Source organism: Lates calcarifer, linkage group LG23, assembly GCF_001640805.2.
Source record: "Lates calcarifer isolate ASB-BC8 linkage group LG23, TLL_Latcal_v3, whole genome shotgun sequence".
Classification (NCBI taxonomy): Eukaryota; Metazoa; Chordata; class Actinopteri; family Centropomidae; genus Lates; species Lates calcarifer.
Genome location: NC_066855.1, coordinates 2,193,326 through 2,217,856, shown reverse-complemented (window position 1 = coordinate 2,217,856; position 24,531 = coordinate 2,193,326). Strand labels below are relative to the sequence as shown.

At 39.5% G+C, this 24,531-nt stretch overlaps 2 protein-coding genes across 3 annotated transcripts; one reads left to right on the top strand and one right to left on the bottom strand.

Annotated features, from left to right (window-relative positions):
• Window positions 1–7,240: 7,240 nt before the first annotated feature.
• LOC108902141 (5'(3')-deoxyribonucleotidase, mitochondrial) lies at window positions 7,241–14,197 on the bottom strand. 2 transcript variants are annotated; one of them, XM_051066208.1, is made up of 6 exons: window positions 14,062–14,197; window positions 12,337–12,499; window positions 11,839–11,939; window positions 10,493–10,553; window positions 10,214–10,328; window positions 7,241–9,269 (listed from the first exon to the last, which is right to left on the bottom strand). In XM_051066208.1, the coding sequence occupies exons 2-6, from the start codon at window positions 12,478–12,480 to the stop codon at window positions 9,130–9,132; spliced, it is 561 nt and encodes a 186-aa protein (XP_050922165.1). In that variant the 5' UTR covers window positions 12,481–12,499; window positions 14,062–14,197; the 3' UTR covers window positions 7,241–9,129. The 2 variants fall into 2 exon arrangements, with proteins under 2 accessions (XP_050922165.1, XP_018559399.1); XM_018703883.2 differs by lacking the exon at window positions 14,062–14,197 and having other exon boundaries at window positions 12,337–13,472.
• On the top strand, window positions 14,111–24,505 carry cops3 (COP9 signalosome subunit 3). The gene is made up of 12 exons (XM_018703867.2): window positions 14,111–14,301; window positions 15,277–15,406; window positions 16,388–16,500; window positions 17,122–17,171; window positions 19,155–19,247; window positions 19,547–19,726; window positions 19,925–20,065; window positions 21,013–21,186; window positions 22,327–22,413; window positions 22,931–23,044; window positions 23,139–23,219; window positions 23,656–24,505. The coding sequence occupies exons 1-12, from the start codon at window positions 14,247–14,249 to the stop codon at window positions 23,707–23,709; spliced, it is 1,272 nt and encodes a 423-aa protein (XP_018559383.1). The 5' UTR covers window positions 14,111–14,246; the 3' UTR covers window positions 23,710–24,505.
• Window positions 24,506–24,531: the final 26 nt, after the last annotated feature.

Here is a 24,531-nt window from a genome sequence, read left to right as displayed (position 1 = left end):
TCTCTATCCTTTCTCCTCTCAGACTACACACACACACACACACACACACACACACACACACACACACAGACACAGATATAAATGTGCACTGTGTTGTTTGCGTCATCTTCTATTTCCACAGCTCCTGCACCGGAGCGGTCTGAGTCTCTTTAGCCTCCTGAGTGTTCTGCATTATTTATCTTCTTGTACTCAGTGGAAAACTTCACTGCTCTTGGAAAATGACTACATAATGGAAACAGACTGAACCCACAATAACATATTAAGTAAAACAGCATACGACGCAAGAGAGGAATACTACCACTCAGCAGCTCAATAATCAAGTCATACACCCAGAATGAAATATTTACAGCAGCACACTGATTCATCCTAAGCCTAAATATGGGGATTAGTAAGTGGTTCAAACAAAGAGAAAATATGACTGGCTCTCAAAAATGTCATATGCTAAACTCCATTGTATTTTGTAAAAACGCTAAACTGAGAAAATGGACGATCTGTCCATTAGTCAAGCAGATGTAGTTTAATTTGAATAATTTATTCAGCCATCATAAGTGTAGTGAATTAACAGAAACATTTATACATTTTAAAATGAAGAAATCTTTATGTCAGAGTAATTCTGTGACATGCAGTGTTATTACTGATCATCAACAAATGGACTGTCCTACACTATATCTGCCTGCTGAATGTTAATAAGCTAACACGACAGCCGTAACAACATCATCATAATAATAACATGACATTTTCATACTGTGTTTACAGTTTGCTCCAGTGCTCAAAGAAGAAAAAAAGCAATGATTCCCTGTACATCATTACAAATAGGAGCTGCTCAATATTTTTTCCCAGTGAGCAGCTTGTATGTTATTTATAAAAGCTATTACCTATCCCGCAGCATTTAAGAGAAACTCAGTTCAGGAACTGGTTTCTAGTTCTGCATGCAAGCCTATGAGTGTTTAGACACAAGGGCATGTGTTTGGTAATTATATGTCAGATGTAATAAGGTTAACATGTTACCACAGAGAGCACCTTCAGATACCAAAACCTAATAAACAATAGGATGGGATGAAATGAACATGAGTGGGTTTTTGTGTGACGTGAGCAGCCTAATGTGAAAATTTTCCAGCTCAGTCCTGTGCCTGGAAATGAAGCTGTGCTATAAAGAGATGTTACCTCTACAGCCATCAACAGCGTCAACAGCAATATCTGCTCTTCTGTGAAGATGGATGGCAGAGTGATGTGGTGGTCTGGTCCACCGCTGTGGAAATTTGCCCGCTTTTCCTTTCCATTTCCTCAGACACACACACACACACACACATAAATGGTACATGAAACAAACACACACAGGCTGTGCTGTCCTTCCCATGCTGATGAGACACATAGGAAATTAATCATAATCAACAGTATGCTACACACAGCTTATCAACCTCAGCTGACATGCAGGTAATTTGTTTTTTTTTTTCAGTGACATTGTGCGTAAGGCAAAATTACAATGGAACTGTGCTGAACTTCTTCTGTTAAACCATAATAATAAATCTATGGCTCAGATACTTATCTATTTTCCCCGCGCCCTTCATTTTTTTCTCTTTCTGCAGAAATCATTAAGCCGTGCTTGGAAGTGAATTATATTTCCAAGGATTTTGAGCAGAACAGGACTTGCTCACACTTAGCAATTATGTGAATAAATGTGTGAGAGTCTGCAGTAGAAAAAAAAAACCTGGAATGAAGTGCTTCAAATGTAAATCTACATTTAATTAAGACCTTGTTCAGTTCACATATTTTCAATTTCAGTCTTCCTCTGAAAAGAAAATGAAGTCCCATCTTTTGTAATCTTGAATTGTGTTAATGGATTCTTAACAGCAGTTTTTCACAGAATTACTGCTCCCACCTACGAACCACCACAGAGAGAGAGAGAGACACCGAGGAGAAATATGTTGTTATTTCATCCGTACTCTAACTCAGCTCAATTAAATAAAAAACTCTGAAACTCCATTGTTAGTTCCATCTGCCTTCAGATGATGACACACTTTTCTTTGACCTGCCTTGTCTATATCTAGTTTGTGGTGTCCACCGTCTCTCAGAATTCCTTGACTAACTAACACTGAGAGGTCACATGTTGTGTTTTACCACTAAGAAAGCGAATTGTTCACCTAACACAACGTGACCTACAGATTCCTTCAATTCACATCTCCTGAGGCCTCTGTTCTTCTGCTGGACACTGATGCAAGATGCCAGCTGCGTAAATTAAACAAAAGCATCAAAATAGAACAAAAACCAGTACTGAACATGACACGTAATGGCAACGAAATGGAAACATAAACACCTCTGATTCCGACTAAATCACAACCAGTACATGTAGCAAATACAATGGAAAGGAGACAGACTTAAGGGCATCAACAGCAGATGCCATAAAATAAGCTTATCAGTGTTACTGTACTGTAGGTGAGTGCGGGTGTGTGTTTTCTTAGTAATTGCTTGCAGTGTTTGACTTCCACCCATAACACCAGCTCAGCAAAACACAGCGTCCTTTTCCGTAAGCCACACAGAGGGATGGATGGAAGACTGATACACAGACAGACAGACAGACAACACGCCACACCAACAGACTGACTGTGGATGATTCACTCAATTTGGCACTATAGCAAAAACATGCTACGTGGGGGCCCATAGCTCGTGCCCTGAGCAGCTGGTCCCCGGCTCGACCCCTGATCCGGCCGGACATTTACTGCCTGTCACTCCCCGTCTCTCTCTCCTCGTCTCCTGTCTCTCTCTCTCACTGTCCTGTCGATAGAGGCTAAAAAAGCCCCAAAAATAATTTAAAAAAAACAAAAATCATGCTGCTCACTGACTCAGATATTACATACCAGCATCTGGGATATCTGGCACACACAAACACAGGGAGAATCAGGGGCACGTGCACACAGTCACATGCATACGTAGAGCAGTTCAACCACATACAGCTTTTCTTTTAAGACATATCAAACTGTGCTGTGACTGGAGAGTACCTCTGCCTACACAGCATACTGCAAATGTCGAACGACACCTGTACTGTGTTATTTTGTTTTCCCACTGTCATTTTGACTTTGTTATTACATTACATTTTCTTTGGAGCAGCTTTAAAGAGGTCAGCTACATCTTCATCAAAATATTACCCACAGTTTGCCAACTGGTTCAAAATGTCACATGAGGATTTGTTATGAGTTATTTTAACACGTCCAACAGCCCAAAAACACAGATAGGATAATGGAGTGTCAGAGACAGGGGTGGAGGTGGGGGTGGGGTGGTCGAGGGCCTGCGACAGAAGGAACAAAAACAACTCAGCACACAGGAAATGCTCCACCTGACCTGTCGCCCCTGTATCATACACTCGATTGCATTTTCTGTACTGGGAGTTTTTTCTGGTCATGCATTTATTACTGTTTGCCTCCACAGAATGAACTCTCTATAGAAGTCAATCATTGGCACATGCACAAACAGAGACACTGCTTTATGTTCCACTGAGCAGAAGCATGGAGGATTCCATGGAATATGTCACTGTGATTATGAACGGTCACTATCAGCAACATGTGGTTAACCATAACTGACCATAAGCACTGACTCTAAGCCCCGCTCTGTCTTACAGAGGACGTCTTGTACGTTAAATCTCCACAGCACAAACAACACAAACTGTCCTGTGCTGGCTATTTCCTTTGTATGTTCAATATGACTCCATAGCCTCTCTGTTAATCTTAAAGAGAAATTCCTGCTCAGTCCCAGTTTTATTGCTCTGTTGGGATTTCCTCAGGACTCTGACGCATTTGCCAATGCAGCGCAGTCTACACAAGGCTGTACACTCTATTCCAAGGATGTATACAGAGTTCTGATTACGGCTACTCCTCATACATGTGTGCTTTATTGTGTTCTGTTTTTATTAAATGGAACACTGTGTTCAGTTTGAAGAATTTTTTCAGTGGGTCTGATTACTCATAGTCACTAATTATTGATTTACTTCAATTGCATTTTTTACATTTATATCAATGGGAAATCGTCCACATTTTAGTAAGTCCACTTAAGTGCTTGTCTCTGCCATGGGCAAAACAGGCTTGTGTTCAACCATAAACATCGCTATAGGTTGACACCAGACTCCATAGATAAAAACAATAATTTTACCAAGCCAAACATGGGAGCTGCTGGTATACTGCGACCTTGATTGGCACTGTTTTTGTCGATGATTTCTGGAAGGGATATATAGAGATGTTTTGATAAGAAGCCATCTCAACAAGCCGTAGTGTAACATAATATTTCTGTAACTTGAAAGAAATAAGGGTGGAGGGAAGTGACAGAGGGATTTTTTGTTTCTGTTCGTTTGATGCAGAAAAACCAAACACCACCCTGTCAGCACAACACACTGTTTTGCCGCCAGGTAAGATGACACTTACAGATGAAATATGGTTGTCACTGAGTCTAACAGCAGACCCAGGGAGCAAGGGACCAAAAACAAATCATTATTCTATACCGAGCTGGTATTAGGGCTGGAAATGAGTCAGTGTGTGTACGAGTGTCTGGATGATGACAGACAACTTTTTAACTGACATGCAAACAGAAAAAGACACATGACCAGACACACACTCAGCTCTATTATGTTTTAGCTTTACATGCTACCAGGCTATGATTTGTTCCACAGTGAGGTAATGTCATTACATTAGCATGTCTGTTATTTTAGTTCCATTCAAATCTGCTGAACATTCTTGGAAAATGTCCCATATAAAAAAACACAACTCCTCAGGAAAATGGAATCCTGACCATTCCCATCTCCGGTCCCTTTTCAGGAATGTCCTGCTGCTTATAAAGATCTACCAGAAGTTACACATGAGACTTGGTATATTTTTGGTGTGATGATGGCAGAGGAAGCACACACTTATTTTGTGATGCTTTTACCCCACACTGTGCTGAGCCATGAAACAGGTCGGCAATAGCTCCCTTAAGACTCTCAGGTTGAATTCCAACTCCTTACACAAACACTCTAAACACCTCCACTTTACTGACACTGTGCCTACACTGACAGCAGCCCACATCATCTTAAATTTCCTGCCATTTACACACAATTTTGCTGAAATGCAATGCACAAAGGAAATGGGAGTTAGTGCTTACAGCTGGGAAAATTTTAAAGTAATCTTAGTTGATGCTGAAACAGCTCCAGCCCATCTGAGAAATAATGATTAAAAATACATTTTTCAGTCTTGTTGTTAAAGACTGCCTAAACTCTACCTCATACGAATCAGTGTGAGATTTACAAGGTGCAATCAACAGGTTCTGAGACTGCACTGATTTCAAGAAAAAAATGTACCTCTTTTAACAGTCTCTGGTCCCAATCTGTGGGTGCATCCAGCACCATCTGCGAGTCATGCTGGACCTCCTCCACTGCCTCCAAACAGCAACCGTTCAACCGGACTTTCATTTTGGGTGAAGAAGAAGTCGCAGTGAGCCAAATTAAGTAAGGCAGGTGGGGAGTCACAGTTGTAGTTTTGGTTATTTGCGCCAAATGTCCTCACTCTGATACCTTTGAATGGTGCAGGACTCAGCGGTGACAGTCTAACCCTGGGGAGTGGGACTCACGGTGTACAACCTCGCAAATGTCAAAGAAAACAAGGAGCATGCTCTTGTGCTTGGGGAGTGTCCACAGCTGCAGACTCATGGACAGCAGATGCACATGCACTCCTATACATACTACATCGAGGGGCATGTGTACATTTTAAAGTGCTTGTGCTGTCGGTGTGCTTATAGTGTGCACAGCATCGTGTGGTCAAAATTTCTGACCTTGAGGGACTTGGGCAGACGACAAAATTTACATCAAGCTGACCCACATTACCACACAGACGTGGAAACCATGAATTGGCCTTTGCATTCAGCCTTGCTTCATATATGGCACACAATGTCCCTGAGCTCAACTGAGCAGCACAACAGACCTCAGGTGCATGCAGAGGTTAGCTTCTAAAGGCTAAAGAAGTAGATGGAAGACCTGAAAGAACCCAAGAGAGAATGGTGTGTGAGTCAGACAGAAAATTATCCAACGTTGCTCCGTCTACATCCTGTCCTGTTTTCAGACTGCTGTGGAGAATAATTGCACACAATTGGTTGTGTGGTAACACACTGCTGTCCACCACACTGACATGTAGCAGGCAGAGGGTTATGTTGGATTCACAGGAGGACTCACATTTTTACATGTTCCACACTTTTCTGTGGTGAAAATTTAAACTGGAACACAAATAAAACAAAGAAAATATCATGTTATGCTAATTTAAACTTTTGGAAAAATTATCAGCACCACAAACATGAGACATTCATTGACAAAACTAGCTGGGATACACCTGACACACATGCAATGTTTGCGCAACGGTTGACTTGCTTTTTGCTGTCAAGTAGCTTCAGCAACAACACAGCCATCAAAAGAGCGACCACATGGAAATAAATAAAGCAGTGAAGCAATGTGTATAATTCAGAATTGGGGGGGGGGGGGGTTGCTTAATAATTGCAGCAGCTGTTGTTGTTGTTGTCTCCACATTTGATTGATTCACTGCTGGCAACTGACACTGAATTACTACATTTCACATTAGAATAAGTTTCTCTGACTCCCCTTTCCTCCTGTTTTCATTTCAGACAATCTCTTTTTTTTCATTATTATTTATACACTGTATGTATACATTCTAAAAGTATTAGATTGTTGTTTATTTCTATGAGAAATATTAGAGATATTACTGGTTTGATACAAATAATATGAACTTGGAAAAAAGAACATATGCTTGTGCAGCTTTGTGTAAGTATGTTTTCGAAGAATGAACAATTGGGTGGATGTAATTTAATTTCTTGTCTCCAACTGGCTGTTTCTCTCTAAGCATACATGTGATCAATTATACAATGACTTTAGAGGAAGTCGCATGAGAAATATTTTCCATTCACTCGTTATGGCCGTTAATGTCATTTCTTGGTGTAATTCTTAGAAGTCTGATAGATATGCCTTCAGGTTTTTCATTCTTTTCATTCAAATGAGAATGTATTTAGAACAAGCTGCAGGAATCAATACCAAAATGTGAGGTTTCATTGGTGTAAGCAGGCAGATGTTGGTGTCTGATAACTAGCAGGTTCTCGTGTGTATCAAAGTTCTGGTGTCAGAAAGTGGTTTGAGGGCCAAGTCATGTTTAGCTGTTTCCTTGTCCATGTCTACTTAAGTGATACAGTCAGTGAGGGAATCACAACAAACATCACAAAGAAGCATGTTTACCATGTTTAGTTCAAGTCTCCCACACAAGTATAAAAACAAACAGGGACAATGAAATGCACCTTTAATTGTAAAAATAAAAAGAAGTGCCTTAGTCCTCCTGTTGATTTTTTCTTGGTGCGTGTTTTAAGTGAGGTGGAACAAAACACAGCATTAAAACATCCCATAGACAGCAATAAGCATGTCTGAAACTGTACATCAAACTAGGCACAATAACACAACACTCAGCACTAAGTACATCTTCCATTAAACATGTCCAGGACCTGCTGCTTTGTTCCTAAAAAGCACATTAGCAGCAACAGGCAAAATCAGAACTGGCCTGCCAGAAATTCTAATTCAGCTTCTGCACACTTACGTGTAAACAGACATGAAGCAGAACAATGCAAATCCTGACCGAGAGAAAAGTCATTTTTCAAACCTCGGGCAGCAGCTAGTGATGAAGACTTTTGCAGTACTTGGCTGAAACAGGCGAATGTAATTTTTTGGCTCACATGACTTAATTGTTTTCTTTTCTCTCTTTTTTTTTCATTTTCAATTAAGAAAAGACATGCTAAAATAAATACAGATTTTATTATGTGGTGGAGGTACTCTGCCAGTCACAAGTTTGTTTTAATCATATAACTTAGTTTATATCCGATGCAATGTGTGTGTGTAAACAAGCTAAAAAGAGGAACTATAAGTAAGAAAAAACAGGTCTAATTGAAAATGGCATAGAACAAGACCTCCACTTATTCAAGTGAGGTGAGGTGTATGTCTTCTAACAGATGCTAAAGCTGGATGGTGGTTTTTGACAAATACTGGATTATTTTCTAATTTTAGTGTATATACAACAGGTAAACTGCTTGAAATTTAACCAAAAGCTAATAAAATATGATGTGCTCTACATTGTTTGACCAGCTGTGTGTAGAGCATTTAAAAAAAAGTATCTAACAATATAAATCGTATCTCTTTTTACAGTTTTAGTCATATATTCATTTTGTCAATAAACATCTTTTCATCCTTTAATATTTTGTTAATATATTCAGCACACATTTTTCAGTCACTCCTTAATCTGATATACTTTATACTAGTGATAGATTTGGCAACATGCATATGTAGGTGTGCAATTCTCAGGCTTTAACTGTATTTTTTCCCCATCAGTCTATTAATGAAGATGCATAGATTATTGTGAAACATAGAGGAAACAGACTTTTTTCCTTTTTAAAAAAAGCACCAATACGAACTCTTTAAAAACATTAAGAGGTATTTCTGTATGTGTATATTTGCATTTACATTGCTGACAGTGGTATGGTGTTTATGTATTGCACATATGTGCCAGTGCGTATGACTAGTGGAAACTATTTTTGTGAATTTTTGTGTGTTGTTGTGAGTGAATCACACTCCACTGACTCATTAATGCAGCACAGTACTAAGAACCACTGATAAGCCTTTTGTGAAGAAGACCACAGATAAAACGCTCCAGTGGCTCAAAATTAAAATGTTTGTTCAGAAACAGAAATGTCCACAATAAGAACCCCCAACACACACAGGATGGATATACAGAGCAGCTGACAACACACTCAGTCTGCTCCTTTGAACTTACCATGTACCCATTTTGAATCATTTTTTCCTCACATTCATTTGTTTTGTTGTCAATGTGGCTGCCGACACGACTTCACGCTTAGTCTCATAGTGCCCCCTTGTGGTCAAACAAATGAATGTCATCTCCCAAATGAGTGCAACAAGTGTCTGCTTTGTGCTAAATGTCTGATCTCTATTTCAACTTTCCTTTACCCCGTGACACCCACGGGTGAGGTGATGATGTTGGTGTTGTGGTGGCGACCCCCAGAGACTTCCACTAACCAGAAATCCAGGCCGCTGGGGCTCTTGTGCGGAGGAGTTCCTCACCACCTCTTGCTGTCCAGGATGGCCCTCCAGTCGTCCGACCAAGAGACGAGTCGTCTCTGGGAGGGGCTGACAGATAGATGCTTGTTGTGGCAGGCGGTGAATAGGATGTGCTCCCACGTTGGTTTGGGCTCCACGCCTAATCAAGACATACGTTAGACACACACATTACGAAACTGACAACTACACACATTTAACTGTGTGCACCACTGCTTCACACAACCCAGCAGAACCTGACTAAGAGTATAAACACTGTGGCAGCTGTCTCATACAGTGCAAATCAAGGACTGAAGGAGATAAAGGCAAATAATTATAAACACCCACAAACACATTCAACCAACAGGATTATGTAATCCTCATCCTTTAAGATTTTTCTGCTTTATTTCTTCATTTCCATTTTTCTATTCATGAATTTCTCATGCTGTTCATTTTCATGTTATTCTTAGACACATATTTACATGTTGATCATGTTATGTCACCACCTTCCTGTTCCTTCCCTGGAACAGTGATTGTTCAATCATAGTTTGATAAGCATTTAGGCAAGAGAGAGATTTGGATTCCTCCGCATGTTGAAAGCAGTGTGAATGGGGCTGCAGTAAGAGTTTGGTAAGAGAGATAATTACCATTTCTTAGCCTTTACAAAACCAAAACACATATCAGAAAAAGTGTAAGAAGTGCGTTTATCAGCTCTAACATGAGCTATAAATGTTAGCATGTCTGGCTAACCCCAGCTAACGTTACCCAAGATAGTGTCCGATTTTATGTTATCATACTTAAATCAGGAAAAACTAGACATGAACCTTAACAGTCAGTCACTCTTCTAGCACAATATCATGCGTGTATACAGGACTCTTTTTAAAAGGAAACAGCTGGAAACATTAAAACCTCATGGAGCTAAAGTTAGCTTAATTAGCTAGGGAGCCAGGGAAATCAACAATTACTGGCTAAAAATAAGAAGCAGTTTTTGTCCATGTGTGTCTGAAATAATGGACCCACATGTGCTGGAAATGACTCTATTGAGATGTTGATTCACAAGCATCAACACTGCATGTTCACATGCATTAACATGCAGACTGTCCTCACCTAAAATGTCAGGCTTGTCGTCTATGAGGATGTCACCGGTGATTAATGTCTTGTCCCTGGTCAGGATGACCTGCTCCAGAAAGTCATGGCCCAAATGCTTCTCTACCCAAGCATACTGGACAAACACACACACACACACACATACACACACATACACACACATACACACACACACAACACACAGCAGATGAGAACTCATTTGGAAAACGAAAAACACAGTAATCGTTTTCAAAGGGAACAGAATAGATGTTGTTGATGGTTGTTGAAGGTCTACATTACCTTCTCATATGGGCAGTGTTTGTAATGCTTTATAGGGCTGGTGCAAATAAAGACATCTGTGCTGCAGAAAGAAAGAGAAACAACACAAACAGAGAGGAAAAATTTAAAAAAATACAAACATTTTTATATTCCAGCTCACTGATACCTGACACCCTGGATATTTACAACCAAAATGAATAACTATAACGGGCACAATAGGAGAGAAAACAAAAGTGCAAAATATGAGATTACACCATATGGTATATTTCCCTGATAAACAGGTTCATTCAGGCACTGTGGCTGAAGAAGACCATTCATTTCCACAGGGAGGAAATGTAAACATACAGATGGCTATTTTTAGATGTTATTCCACTCAGCTGTGTGCTTTCGACAATGCTACTGGATATGACAATCACAGCCTCATTCATGTTGACTGAGATTTTATGTGAATGAGAGTTGTTGTCACTATAGATACCAGTTATACGATGCTTTCATCAGCACGTGTGGTTGTTATTCCAGGGAATCACAGTCAGCTTTTGAAAACTGATAACACTGATAGTGAGAGCTCTGGAATCAATATCCAGCATTTACCATCTTAATTTAATAATCTTAATATTTAATAAAAGCTCAGAGTGACAGTCAAACCATAGATATGAGTAGAAAACATGGTGTATGGTCTTATCTATTGAAAAATACAGTATAGGTAGGTTTTGCATTCACAAATAATTAAAGATGCATGGGCATTAGGGAGGTAGAAAGCATGTTGCACAACATCATAATAGCTTATGGACATTTTCATAATCCAGTAAAGATGGACGGATGATACTGAAGCTTCAAAGCTTGTTTCACTCCTGTGAGGCACACGTTGTGTAGGAACAAAAGTGCTAAAGATTCAATAGTAACACACAGACTTTCATTGCACATGAGACCAAAACTATAAAAATTAGTGAGGTGTTGGAGTTTGAGCTTTAGTGTCTGCTATAATATACTGAATGCTTTGCTAACCACCAGATGTCACTGTGCTGTTGCTTAAAAGCTTCACATGGCTTCATCTGCCCATCACTACAATACAGAAACAAACATTTTCTGAAAAGTAATAACATTACTTTCTAGAGGTAAATTTGCATGTGCACTTCCACAACTGATAACTTCATAGGTTGATAAACAGTCAGCTGCAGCTTGCTGGTTAAGAGTTAAGGCCACACCTGGTAATTTTATTTATTGATTTATTTATATAAAGAGTAATTACATTAGGTTAGGTAATGCTAGTGTGCCAAATGTGCTACATTATGGAGAATCCCATGGAAGACGTTTGTAGTGAATAAAGACAAAAATGCAATCATTCAAACTGCATCCTCAATACATACTTATCCATCTTGGCCATCTCCTTGACCGCCTCCACTCCTCCTGGCAGGGGCTCCAGCTCTATGAAGAAGTCTTTGGACTCCCAGATACTGATGGCTTTTTCCTGGAGTCAAAGCACACACACAGACACATGCATGCAGCTTATCACAGGTGTATGAATGTGTATCCACGTGAGTGTATGTGCGTGCCAGAGGTGGAATGTCCAAAAGTCAGCTTCGTCAAGGTCACTCAGATAAATACTGTATTGTAACTGTGACAAAGCAGGACACCCTCTGGTTTATCTCACACAGACCTTTCACCCTTGGCCTCTCTCTCTTGACATACATATAATATACATATAAACATCAATACCTGAAAGACACACGGTGACAGCTCAGTGTCAGGGTTAAAATGCATGAATAAAAACTAAAGTTTTAATTTTACCTGAGGTCCCAGCTCAGTGGCTGGTTACAGTTTCACTAACTACTTCTGCATACTCACAGTACAAACTTGCCACTTACACAGAGGTCGCTCCTCAGCTGCCCGTACTGCGTTGACACCCAAAACCCTCTCCTGTCGTCCAGGGTGATGTAGGGCTCGTCCGGGTACCTGGCTCGGTACTTCTTCAAGAACCCCCCCTCGAAGTCCGCCAGGACCCCGTCCATGTCAACCAGAACCCGCAGTCTGTTACCCGAGAGAGAGGAGGACGACATGTTCACGCAAATCCTCTTAGCCGGATCACGGAGCAGAGTTTTCCCTCTTCCGAGTAGGCGTGTTGTACGGGACACTAACATTGTTGACTGTTGATTGTGCGGCTGCAGCAGTAGGAACGGTTGCTACCGTTAACCCTGTCCAAACGGCGAGAGCAAACTGTGGATAAAGTCCGCATGAGAGTCGAGAAGTTTTCCAAATACTGAGGTTTTTGAACCGTGACGATTCCAGCCCTTAACACTGGTTGTGTTGTTTTTCGTCTTTTCGTGAAGTTTTGTTTAACTGCTGGCTTAACTTTATCATTCTGGGCGGCTCACTGCCAGTCAGCTGCAGCTTAGCTATCGGTCGCTAACTTTAGCCGACAGGCTAGCAGCACGGCAGCGGGCAGGTCAAATGTGACATGCCTCTGGCCGCAGTGCACTGGGCGCTTTTTGCATCGTTTGTCAGTGTGGTTTAACAGCCCGGCAGCTCCCCACAGCTTTACTTAAAGCCCACAGCATCTGTGACAGTGACTGTTTGAGCAACCGCAACTGATACTGAAACGAGAAGTAAACAACTGGGCTGGTACTGCAGCACCCAGGGAAGAAAAGCTCAGCAGCGAGAACAAACTGTACTACAATCCTGCTCACAGCAAAGATATTTAACATCAACGAGATAGCTCACTCCTCTCCACTATCAATGAGCGAGAGCTACGTACAGTCATAATCTGCAGTTAATATATTTAATTTAAAAGAAAGAAAATGTTTTACCAATATCATTATTGTCATTATTACTAAAGCTATGGATATTATTACTGTTATGGCAAAGGTGGATGATTTGTTTGTTAAGTACAAATATATAAGTAATAGTCAATTTTGAATGAATAAAGTTATTTCTTAAAATGACTGATTGGTTTGATGGAATGACTGAAGACAGAACAGTGTATATAAACTGTAAGATATTTGAAAATGTGGCAAAATAAATGTTATATTTTCTACATTTGAATTTTTTTCCTGCTTATCTTCAATTATTGCAAATCAGTTTAACACAATTGCATTCGAGGCCATTCACAATTACTGTACAAACTGTTGGAAGCTATACATATGTTGTAACTGCAATGAAACAAAAATATTAATTGTTAATCCATTAACTGTAAACGATGTAGAAAATGTCTGGATGGATGTCAAAACAAATTTTCCTCATTCTCATTTTCCTCATTTTTAAGTACAAAAGTCAGGGAAATATTATATATATATATTGTTGTATTTCGTTTTTACGAGAAACGTTAGTGTCCAGTTTACAATTAGAGGAGGCTTTAAAGTCAGTAGGGCAGGAGCTCTTACATCATATAATATCTTTGTTGAAACCATTTAAATTGTACGTCAGTTCCTGTATTTCCTTTTCCCAAAAAAGAGAAGTGACACTACACCCAGAAATAGACTAATTTAGTCTCTTAGCCCATGAAGCAAGCACAGTAAGTTACAATTTCAGGATAAAAATACTAAAAATAGAAATCGTGGCAACAGTTTTACAAATGCTGTCAGCAAATCATGTACCTGTCCCTTTAAGAATCCAATGGTCGGTCTGTAAATCTCGTTGCAGTCTGTTCTGTTCTTATGATCTCGCGACAGCTTCACCTCAGTGGCGGCTGTGTGGCCCCCTGTCTCAGTCCGGACGGAGTTGTTTCTGACGTTTGAATGAAAAACAGTGCAAATTACCTCCACTTTGGACCCAGGAAATAATGGCTTCAGCCTTGGAGCAGTTTGTGAACAATGTGCGGCAGCTCTCCGCTCAAGGTACGATTGCTAAACTCATTCGAGTGGGAAGTATTAGCTAGTTAGCTAGCATATGCTATCCAATGCCTTGTCGATAGCTAGGCAGACAAACTGGTCAGAGCCCTCTTTTTGCTTTATCATGTAAACACACCCTAAAAATGACTTTCTCTGGCTGTGAGAGTTCTGCAAAGTATCATCAGAAGATGCGTTAGTACACAGGGACGCCAAGGATAGCCGCGAACTAGGTAGCTTATCAAACACAATCTTTAAATCATACTTTTTGTTTTTGATCTAGAAAATAATTTCTGGGGACTGCCTACCGGTAGTCCCGCCCTACCCCCACATGATTGGCTGCTGAACTGATATAGCGAATATTATTGGTTTAAAGTCGTCTGTCAATCCCGCTCGCATTACCTCTGTTGCAAGGCCTTGACAGGACACTTGACCGGCCGATTTATATTGAAATACTCAACCGCAGCACGATGGTTATACGCAATTTTGTGAGTCAGTTTGATCTTTACATTTGGAAAGAATAGCCCCTCCACAGTCTTAGACCAGAAAATCGAAATTTTATCATTGATATGACCACTTTAATGATAAGGAAAATGCCTCAGCTTACATGAAAGAAAGTATTACTCTTTTCTCCTGTTGATAGATTTTATTATTTTATTGCCATTATTTACAATTACAGAATCAGTATTATGATAATATTTCTACTCTAGTCTTTGTGTATGTGCCTCTCTTCTGTGACACAGTGTGTAATAAGCCTGTGCTGTAAAAACTTCATGACATTAACTCCTAGTACATATAGATTAAGAGGGCCTGTCCAGAAACGGTGACTTCTAATTAATAGTGTATATCCAGCACTGTGATGTAGACTGTCTAAGATATTTTAAGATACAGGTCTCTCCAAAAATCAAAAGTTGTATGCAAGAAGGTTCAAAGTGGTGTAATTTCTCTCTTTTCTTCTGCCCTCAACCTTCTCCTCCCCCCCAGGCCAGATGACTCAGCTGTGTGAGTTGATCAACAAGAGTGGGGAGCTGCTGGCCAAAAATCTGTCCCACCTGGACACGGTGCTGGGGGCCTTGGACATCCAGGAGCATTCCCTGGGCGTGCTGGCTGTGCTGTAAGTACCCTCCTTCTACACTAACTTTCTCCATGTTTGTCTCCCCTCAGTCTCTGGTGAAGTTCTTTTGGCAATGTATTCAATTCTGTTCTTATCCACATGCCCCCACTTTCACTATGCGCCTGTGCTCCATTTTTTTTCCTTAACTGGGCCAAGAGATTGTGTTATTGTTGCATCTGTTGAAGGTTGTACTTTATGTGATGAATAGGGGAGAGGTAGCAGAGCTAGGGAGAAAGATTGTAAATAAAGGCAGACATACAAATTTGTTGCTAGCTCATTTGTTATGTAAAAAATAACAGTTACCAAGTTGCTAAAAATAAATGACATAAATAATCCAGTATTTGCCTGTTATATAATAGGTGCCATTTCCTTTTCTCCTTCTTCTCAGTATTACTGTGCTTTTTATTAGAGGCTGCCTGTTGCATGTAGCACAGAAAATATATTGTAGTCATGAAATAGCAAAAGGCTACCTGTTGCATGTATATCTAATAGTGTAGGCACGCAACAGCCAAACATTATAGCAATGAAAGTCATTATATCTTGTTATTTTGAAGGTCAAGAAATACTGCATTGAATATATAACAGTTGTGAAAGTTATTATGAATCAAACGTTGAGTTTAGTTACACACACATAAAGCCCACAACTAGGAAAACACAGGATAACACAGTAACTGTGACCACATTAGACATTATTAGTTCCTGTTATTAGTTCTCCAAACCTCAAACCTCAATACCTCAAGTTTTTGACCATGTCCCATGCTTATTATTTACCAAAGACTTGCACTTTTTTCCCACATGGAAAAACTGAATATGACTCTGCATATGGAAATGACGTAAGAAAAATAAACCATCCAATTATCTATTTTCTTTTCCATCCCACACGCCAAAGTGTTATTGTTACCAGATAAGTTTTAAGGCCTGTATCAAGGCTTCCGTGTTTCACTGAATGTTTTTTACTGACCTCCTACTCTTTTGTTCCAGATTTGTGAAGTTCTCCATGCCAAACATCCCTGACTTTGAGACGCTCTTCTCCCAAGTTCAGCTCTTCATCAGTACTTGCAATGGGGAGCACATTAGATATGCAACAGACACTTGTAAGTCCTGACTAACCAAACGTCTCACCCCTAGATGTTTAGGAAGCATGTTTGTCCCCTGATGGTTGTTTGTACAGGTTTTCAGTTTAGGCATTAGCATTTAGCATTTTTCTACACGGATTAGTGTCCTGTTGTTTATTGTGCTGTGAGCATGTACTCTGCTAAAATATGCACTGTTGTCAGCTTAGCTATGCCACATTTTATCTAAATTATGCTAATTTTTTAATATGCAAATATCATGTACAGACTGTTTTCAGTGTCTGGGTTCTGTAAAATTATTTTTTAGCATCAATTAAAAGTAAGAACACATTGTATTGTGTTACAGTGTTATGGCGTCTGTAATGTGGATTGTGTCTTTGTATTGTATTAGCAGTGCAATGATTCAGTAGCATCTGCTGTTGTAAACAACCTTCTAGTTCTTCAAATTTTACTCAGTTAAAGACACTTGCACTTTGAGCTTGAGTAAAATTCCATCATTGTACGTGTGAACTCATTGGTCCAGAAATATGTTTGTATTACATAAAGTGTAGCAAAGTGTAGTTATAGTTGGTCTTGTACATGTGAGCAATGCATCAATTGTAATTTTTAACACTTGCCTTCCCCTCTGTTTTCCTCTCATAGTTGCTGGTCTCTGCCACCAGTTGACAAACGCCCTTGTAGAGCGGAAACAGGTAAGACTGTTGGTTATGACTTCAATTGAAATGTGTGACTAGATATAATAAGAGAGCTTAAAATATCTTCTTAAACATCAAATGAATCAGAGCCCATTGTAGACGTTTGATTATCAAGTGGAGTTATTTAGTTTTTTATAATTTCATTACTAATTTAAGGTATAGAGCAAAGCTGCATACACTTGTTAATTATCTTGAGTAGTCAGCAGTAAAGGTTTTTCTTTGCAAGATTCTCTACATCCTTAGAGGAAAATGTATTTCCTTCTGTGGCTACTCCTTTATAGATGATGCAGTTTCTCATGCATGTGCAAAACAGTTGGCTTTCACTCATGACTCACAGCAGCCTTTGCAGTCGACTGCAGTGCTGTGGTTACTAATGAAGACTGAATAGTTTGAGTATTAGTGGGAAATACAGAATACAAATAACGTTTATTTATTTATTTATTTATTTTAGACTGGTTTCTGTCTCTAGATTTTTCTTTATTTAGCCCTTTGCCTGTCACTCACTCTGTCATTGGTTTGTGAGTCATACTTCTCCAGCTTCCATCAAAGCCTACCTGCATTGTTGAACTTAGTGTGAATAATATGTATTCACTGACAGAGAACTGTTTTGGTGGTGCAGACTCCAACTCCAGTTCCAAAAGCTACTTGACCATGGTCTCTTTTATTCAATCAGCAGTTTATCTCTATAATTTTCAGTCATATCCCTCTGTTGACACTCACAAGCACGTTATTAGGAACACCTGAACACCTGCTTGTTCATGTAATTCTCCAGTCAGCCAATCACATGGAAGGAGTGAAACATAAAATTGTACAGATACAGGTCAGGAGCTTTAGATAATGTTCACATCAAACATCAGAATGGGGAAAAATGTCATTGACTTTGACCTTGGCATGATTGTTGCTGTCAGACAGACTGGTTTGAGTATTTCAGAAACTGCTGATCCTCTGGGATTTTCACACACAACAGTCTCTGGAGTTTACTCAGAATGGTGCAAAAAAGAAAAAAACATTGAGTGAGCCTGGTCTGATGAGTCTGGATTTCTGCTGAGGCATGCAGTTGGTAGGGTCAGAATTTAGCGTTAACAAAATGAATCCATGGACCCAACCTGCCTTGTATGAACAGTCCTAAGCTTCTGGTGGAGGTGTGTGGGCAATGTTCTCTTGGCACACATGGAGCCCCTTAACACCAATCAATGCTTGTTTGAATGCCACAGCCTATCTGAGTGTTGTTACTGATCATGTGCATCTCATTATGACCACAGGTTGCCATCGTCTAATGGCTGCTTCCAGCATGATATTGCTTCATAAAGCAAAAGTTGTCCTAAACTGGTTCCATAAAAATGACAATGAGTTCAGAGCAAATGGATGCCTTGCCCAGTATTAGTATGGTGCTCCTAATAAAGCACCTGGTGAGTGTATACTCACACACACCTTCAAATTCTGAATAGCTCTTGACAAGCTCATGCTGTATCAGCTCTACTGTAGTTCAGCAGTAGAGTCATGTGACCGTCGTCTGTGTTGTTAAGTATAGAAAACAAAGAATCACCACTTCCTCCCACCTGAATAAGTGTGTTGGTGTTCATGTTTGTGTGTTTTCCATTATGTTCTCATTACTGTGAAGTGTCTTTGCCTTGGCTATATTCACAGTATATATGATTTTTTTTTAAAGGACACTATGCAGTGTCTTGAGAATGTCGTTTGTGAATGTGTGTAATGAAATGTTCTGTGCACCTTGATGCAAAAGCAGTTTAGCCCTTGGCGATAGTGAAATGATGAAGTTTAAAAGCTATTTTGCAAAAGCTGTCCAACAAGACAAGGCCAATGAGTCATCCATCACCAGCACAGCATCCAGGAGTAGCGTGTGTTTCTTCTTCTTCTTGATCTAAATATTTCAATGGATTTTAGAGTGTGGTACAGGCCTGGGCTGTTTTCAGTGTGTTTGGATGTCTCGGTAACTCTTGCTTTCTCCTTCTCTTACAGCCATTGAGGGGTGTCGTCGTCCTAAAACAGGCAATAGACAAAATGCAGATGAACACAAACCAACTTACCTCAGTTCATGCAGACCTGTGTCAGGTGAGTCACCGCCCCTGCTGCATCATCTCCATGGCTGTAATCCCAAAAAGGCTTTACGTTAATGTTGCATGTTTAACTCTGACATGTGATCTGTTAGGCTTTATTTCCTATAATTAACGTCTGAGTTCTCTTTTTGTTTTCGATCCCTTCTTCCTCCCAAGTACACAGTTGTTGAAGATGCCATTAAAGGGCTGCATTAAATTATTCAAAGACAAGCTCAGACACAATACTTCCAGTTGACTTCATCCTTCCCAGTGTAACCTGTCAGTCACCCTCACTGTATACCTGTCTTCCTGCAGCTGTGCTTGTTAGCAAAGTGCTTCAAGCCTGCCCTACCCTTCTTGGAGCTGGACATGATGGACATCTGTAAGGAGAATGGAGCCTACGACGCAAAGCACTTTTTATGTTACTACTACTATGGTGGCATGATCTACACGGGCCTCAAAAACTTCGAAAGAGCACTGTATTTTTATGAACAGGTACTTTCTTATGTTTTACTGGCACTTGCAGATCTCCATGCTTGTGATGTTATGTAGTAGCAAATGTTTTGGAAAATTGATTTCTACTGTGACCAGTAGTACTGATGAATTTCTCACTACCCATGTGTAGACATTGAACTGTCAGTTTCTCTCTGGCATTTCTGTAAATGTTGACATTTTATAATTTCCCCTTGTCAGGCAATAACCACTCCAGCCATGGCAGTGAGCCACATCATGTTGGAAGCCTATAAGAAATACATCCTGGTGTCACTCATTCTTCACGGCAAAGTGCAGCAGCTGCCCAAATACACCTCACAAATAGTAGGGAGGTTCATCAAGGTAAGGATGCAAGGCACGGGTGAAATGAATAATATTTCACATTTGCTTTTTCAGTATTCCTGTCACATCAACACAGAGAGACATTTAAATAACCTGATTTTTGTTGCTGATGTTGAACATTTAATCACAAAGCATCAGCATGCCATGCACTTGTGGTTTATAGAATCTGCATAAACTCAAAAGCTATTTGAGTATTTGGTCATCAGGAGTGAAATATGGCTCCTTTGCAGCTAGCTGTGTCAGTTTTCATGATGAAATCTTTATTTATACAGGTAGAATTTGTTGAAAGGAATCACTCATAGTATGTAGCAGAACAGTTATACAGAGTTTAACATTGGTATTTAGGACATACACACAGGATTAGTGGTACTTGCTAAATTGTGGCTGCTTGCTGTGCAAGCCTCTCTGTATTGACTGTTTTATGTGACTTTTGCATAGCCCTTTGCTCTTTATCTAGATTTCATGTAAATGGTTAAATGGGCACCTTTAGTTTCAGTAGTGTTAATCTGTTGATTATGTCGTAGTTAATCAGTAATACATATATATAATATAATATAATATTATATAATTACAGAGTCCAAAGTGCATATTCGGATCAGCTCTAAATTCTAAGACTAAGAATCTCTGTTTCTCTCGTTAGTACTTAGACGGCTGTTGTTCATAAAATGAAATAAAGTCACAAAACACTGCAGAACTATAACTAGCTGTTGATAGCTGATAATAATGAAAAGTTGTTCTGTGGGAAACTTTTTAGCTCTAAGGCTTGTTGTGTTTCCACACATTCCTAATTTCCATCCAGCTTTGAGGGAAATGAATGGACTTCAGTGATTCAATAATCATGTTGCTTGCAATGTGAATACATAATGAAAGCCACTGAGGTTCTATGTTTTATTTTGCTGTTTATGTGTTTTCTATCTTTCTTTTCTTCTCTACGTATTTATCTCCAGCCCCTGAGCAACGCATACCACGAGTTGGCTCAGGTTTACACCACCAACAACCCAGCCGAGCTGCGCAGCCTGGTCAACAAACACAGCGAGACCTTCACAAGAGACAACAACACAGGCCTGGTCAAACAGTGCCTCTCTTCCCTCTACAAGAAGAACATCCAGAGGCTAACAAAGGTGGGTGTGTGCCTGAGCTTGTGTTCTTTGACTACTATACTAACACACGCCGCATGTCTTCACAAGAAAGAATGAGTGAAAATCTTTCAGTCATCACTTCTTCACATGAGGCAGGGGTTTGAGCCAGACTATATGCTGGTGATCAGACTTGGGCTAAGTTTAGACTTCACATCAGGCTGGGCATATGGCATGAATTCATCCGTTAAACAAGAGAGCGCATCTAAAAGTGTCTCAGTCCTCCAAGTCAACTGTGCTCTGCTTCATTAGAGGTGACAGTCAGAATGACAGGAAACATCCTCCAAACATGGGTGTGTGAGAGCAGATGTAGACATCTGATAACTAGTTGTTTCTCCATATTTGGAGAACTGCGCAAAACAGAAACGAGCAAACAAGAGCCTGCCGTCTTCAGCTATCAGTGTAATGTGTACATCATGAAAAGAGAGTAGACATATGTTAGTACTTTGGTTATCTTGATATCATGATCTTTCTTTGATTTGTGTTTTCAAGCCCATAAACGCTTCACTACAATGAGCCGCTGAGCTAATTTTAGCTTTTTCAGGTTATCTGCAGGTCTTGAAGTCTTAAAAGCATTGATTTCAGGCCATTATGAGTATGAAAATGTCTTAAATTACATTTACACAGGTCTTAAATATGTTCTCTAGCCTGTCTCAGGCAGTATGAAATATCTAAAAAATCTTTGTGTGTGATTTTAGCAAAAACTGGCTGCAAAATCCAATATTATTCTTCCAGACCTCTGGATCTTAAATAGATATAATGAAATAAATGTTTGAAATTGGTTAATCCCTCTGTCCATTTATCCATCCATTTTCAGTGCCTATTCAGGACCAGTTTATGTTAAATGATTAATTAGGAGTTATTGATATATACTTCAAGGAAGTACTGACAAACACTGAGAAACATTATTTTTATATTGCTTATTATTTTCTTCAAAATATTGCTGTGTGTATTATCTTCTGAAAGCACCTAATAGTCATCCCTGAAATACAGTCATATGATGATACGTTCAATAAGAAGGTACTTATGAGTCAGCCAAATACGAGGATCCAACAAATTGCTTTACTATGGATCAAGGGTTCAGATTTCATTTAAATATCTGTATCTCTTTCGTGTCTCCTGCAGACCTTCCTGACGCTGTCTTTGCAAGACATGGCGAGTCGAGTGCAGCTGTCAGGCCCCCAGGAAGCAGAGAAATATGTCTTACACATGGTGAGTTGGTCCAGAAGGCACTAAAACATGAAAAGCCAGCCCACATGTCATAAGTATATACGCTTAATAAAATGTAATCAATTCATATCTACACAGTACACTTATTATATATAATTTATTATATTTTATGTAATGTTTTACATAGTTTTGGGGTCACAGTTTGCCGTTCACAGATAGTAAACAGTGAGGGATGTGACAGTATGTGAGGGGAGAGAGGGAGGGGAGGCTTTGCAACAAAGCTCCCCATTCAGACCCACAGACAGAGATAAGTGTATATGGTTTTAAACCCCTAGGCCACCAGGGAGGCCCAGCACTGTTAATTTCTCATTATTTCCGCTGGAAAATAATCTTTCAACTTCTGTGCCGTATCGTCTTATTTTTGATTATCTTCAAACTAATTCCAGATAGATTTCAAGGTTTTAAATGTACCTATTGATCAGTTCAATGTAGATCAGTGCAGCTTGTGTTTTGATTCATGTTGGATTTTCCTCATGTCCCTCTGTATACTTCTCTGCAGATTGAAGACGGTGAGATCTACGCTAGCATTAACCAAAAGGATGGTATGGTTTGCTTCCACGATAACCCCGAAAAATACAACAACCCAGCAATGCTCCACAAAATTGACCAAGAGGTGAACTCTCATCATAATCTAATGCAGTCCCTTGGTATTTTTTTTATCAGCAACCACTTTTTAAGTGAAGCTATGTTATTTTTCTCCTTAACAGATGTTGAAATGTATAGAGCTGGATGAGAAACTAAAGTCTATGGATCAAGAAATCACAGTAAACCCACAATTTGTGCAGAAGGTGAGACAAAGTTTAACAGCACCAAATGTGAAAATATGAATGTTTTTTTTCTGATATTTGGGCTTTCCCACAGAAGTAAGGGCAGGGTTTTCACTTCTCCTTGTGAAATCCATGACTTGTGTTTCATGTCACTGTGGAAGGTTCACAGTTGTGCTAAAGATTCATCTTTATTTTGTAGAATGATGAATGAAAATTAGCAGACTGAAAAGAATGAAAAAACAAAACATAGTCACATTTGCCTGAAACATGCCCTTTTGATATTAAGGTGCTCAAAAATCATTGTCACTGCGTAAGTAACAATCCAAAACTGTGAAAAAAATTAATGAAATCATGAACATGGACTGATGTAAAAAGACCACTCCTCAGCTCAGGTATCCAGATAATTCATATATATATATGCTGTCTAACAGGTAACATTTTCAACATTTTTTTCCAGAGTATGGGATCGCAGGAGGACGATGTTGGTAGCAAAACATCAAGTTACTCCTGAGGGGCCTTGGACAGGGAGAGAACGCTGCAGCCACCCAACACGTTCTTCCCAGGATGAGTTGGATTTTTTTAAAAGAGGAAAACAAACAAACATTCAATTGCGTAAGGACATTGGTCAAGGAAAATCTAATTGTGTGGAATGATGATAAATTTGGTTATTCTTTCTTCACAGTGTCTTAAGGATAACAAAAGATCCTTACAGAAAAGGAAAAAAGATTACAATTTTGTCAGTGTTTTATTTATCAATGTTCAGGTTGGAGCGCCACTGCTACATTAACAGAAACCACAATAATAAAAACTGGACTTATTTGTTCCAAACATATGTGTGAATAATCTCACTGTTTGTTTTGGTTCTGCTGCATGATGGCCGTAACTCGAGGGCATTACATATGAGGTAAAACAACTATGGCTGACGAGGAATAAATCTGATATATTCTACATTTGTAAAGACTGCAATGATCGTTTCCCTCTCACTCCTTTTGGTTAGAATGTAGATATCATCAATAGCAAATCTGTACACATGTACATGCCCTTGACCAAACTCGGCACAGCGGAGGAGTCGTTCACAATCTGGTGCACTGTTTTGTTTTTTGTTTTTGTTTTTGTTTTTTTCCCTTTTCTTTTTTTGTTTTTTAGGTCGGATCCACTAGAGGTCGCTAGAGCACTGTACAGAAAACCGTTTTGACAGCTTGTTATTACAAGAGATGAAGTCAACAGAAAAACCAAACTGTCATGTCATTTGGGAGCTTGAGCTTTGCGATTGTGGATCTGTTAATAATAAATTGTTTAAGAATATAGCTCTGGGTTTCATGCCTTTGTGAAA

Bases quoted from the DNA above. Each gene is read 5' to 3' on its own strand.
- LOC108902141 (XM_018703883.2), bottom strand. From the start codon at position 12,609: ATGTTAGTGTCCCGTACAACACGCCTACTCGGAAGAGGGAAAACTCTG. The intron at 10,554-11,838 runs GTATGTATTGAG...TTCTTTCTGCAG, and splicing joins GAGATGGCCAAGATGGATAA to CACAGATGTCTTTATTTGCA. The intron at 9,270-10,213 runs GTGAGGACAGTC...TGTCTTGATTAG, and splicing joins CGACAAGCCTGACATTTTAG to GCGTGGAGCCCAAACCAACG.
- cops3 (XM_018703867.2), top strand. From the start codon at position 14,247: ATGGCTTCAGCCTTGGAGCAGTTTGTGAACAATGTGCGGCAGCTCTCC. The intron at 16,501-17,121 runs GTAAGTCCTGAC...TTCCTCTCATAG, and splicing joins TAGATATGCAACAGACACTT to TTGCTGGTCTCTGCCACCAG. The intron at 23,045-23,138 runs GTGAACTCTCAT...TCTCCTTAACAG, and splicing joins TCCACAAAATTGACCAAGAG to ATGTTGAAATGTATAGAGCT.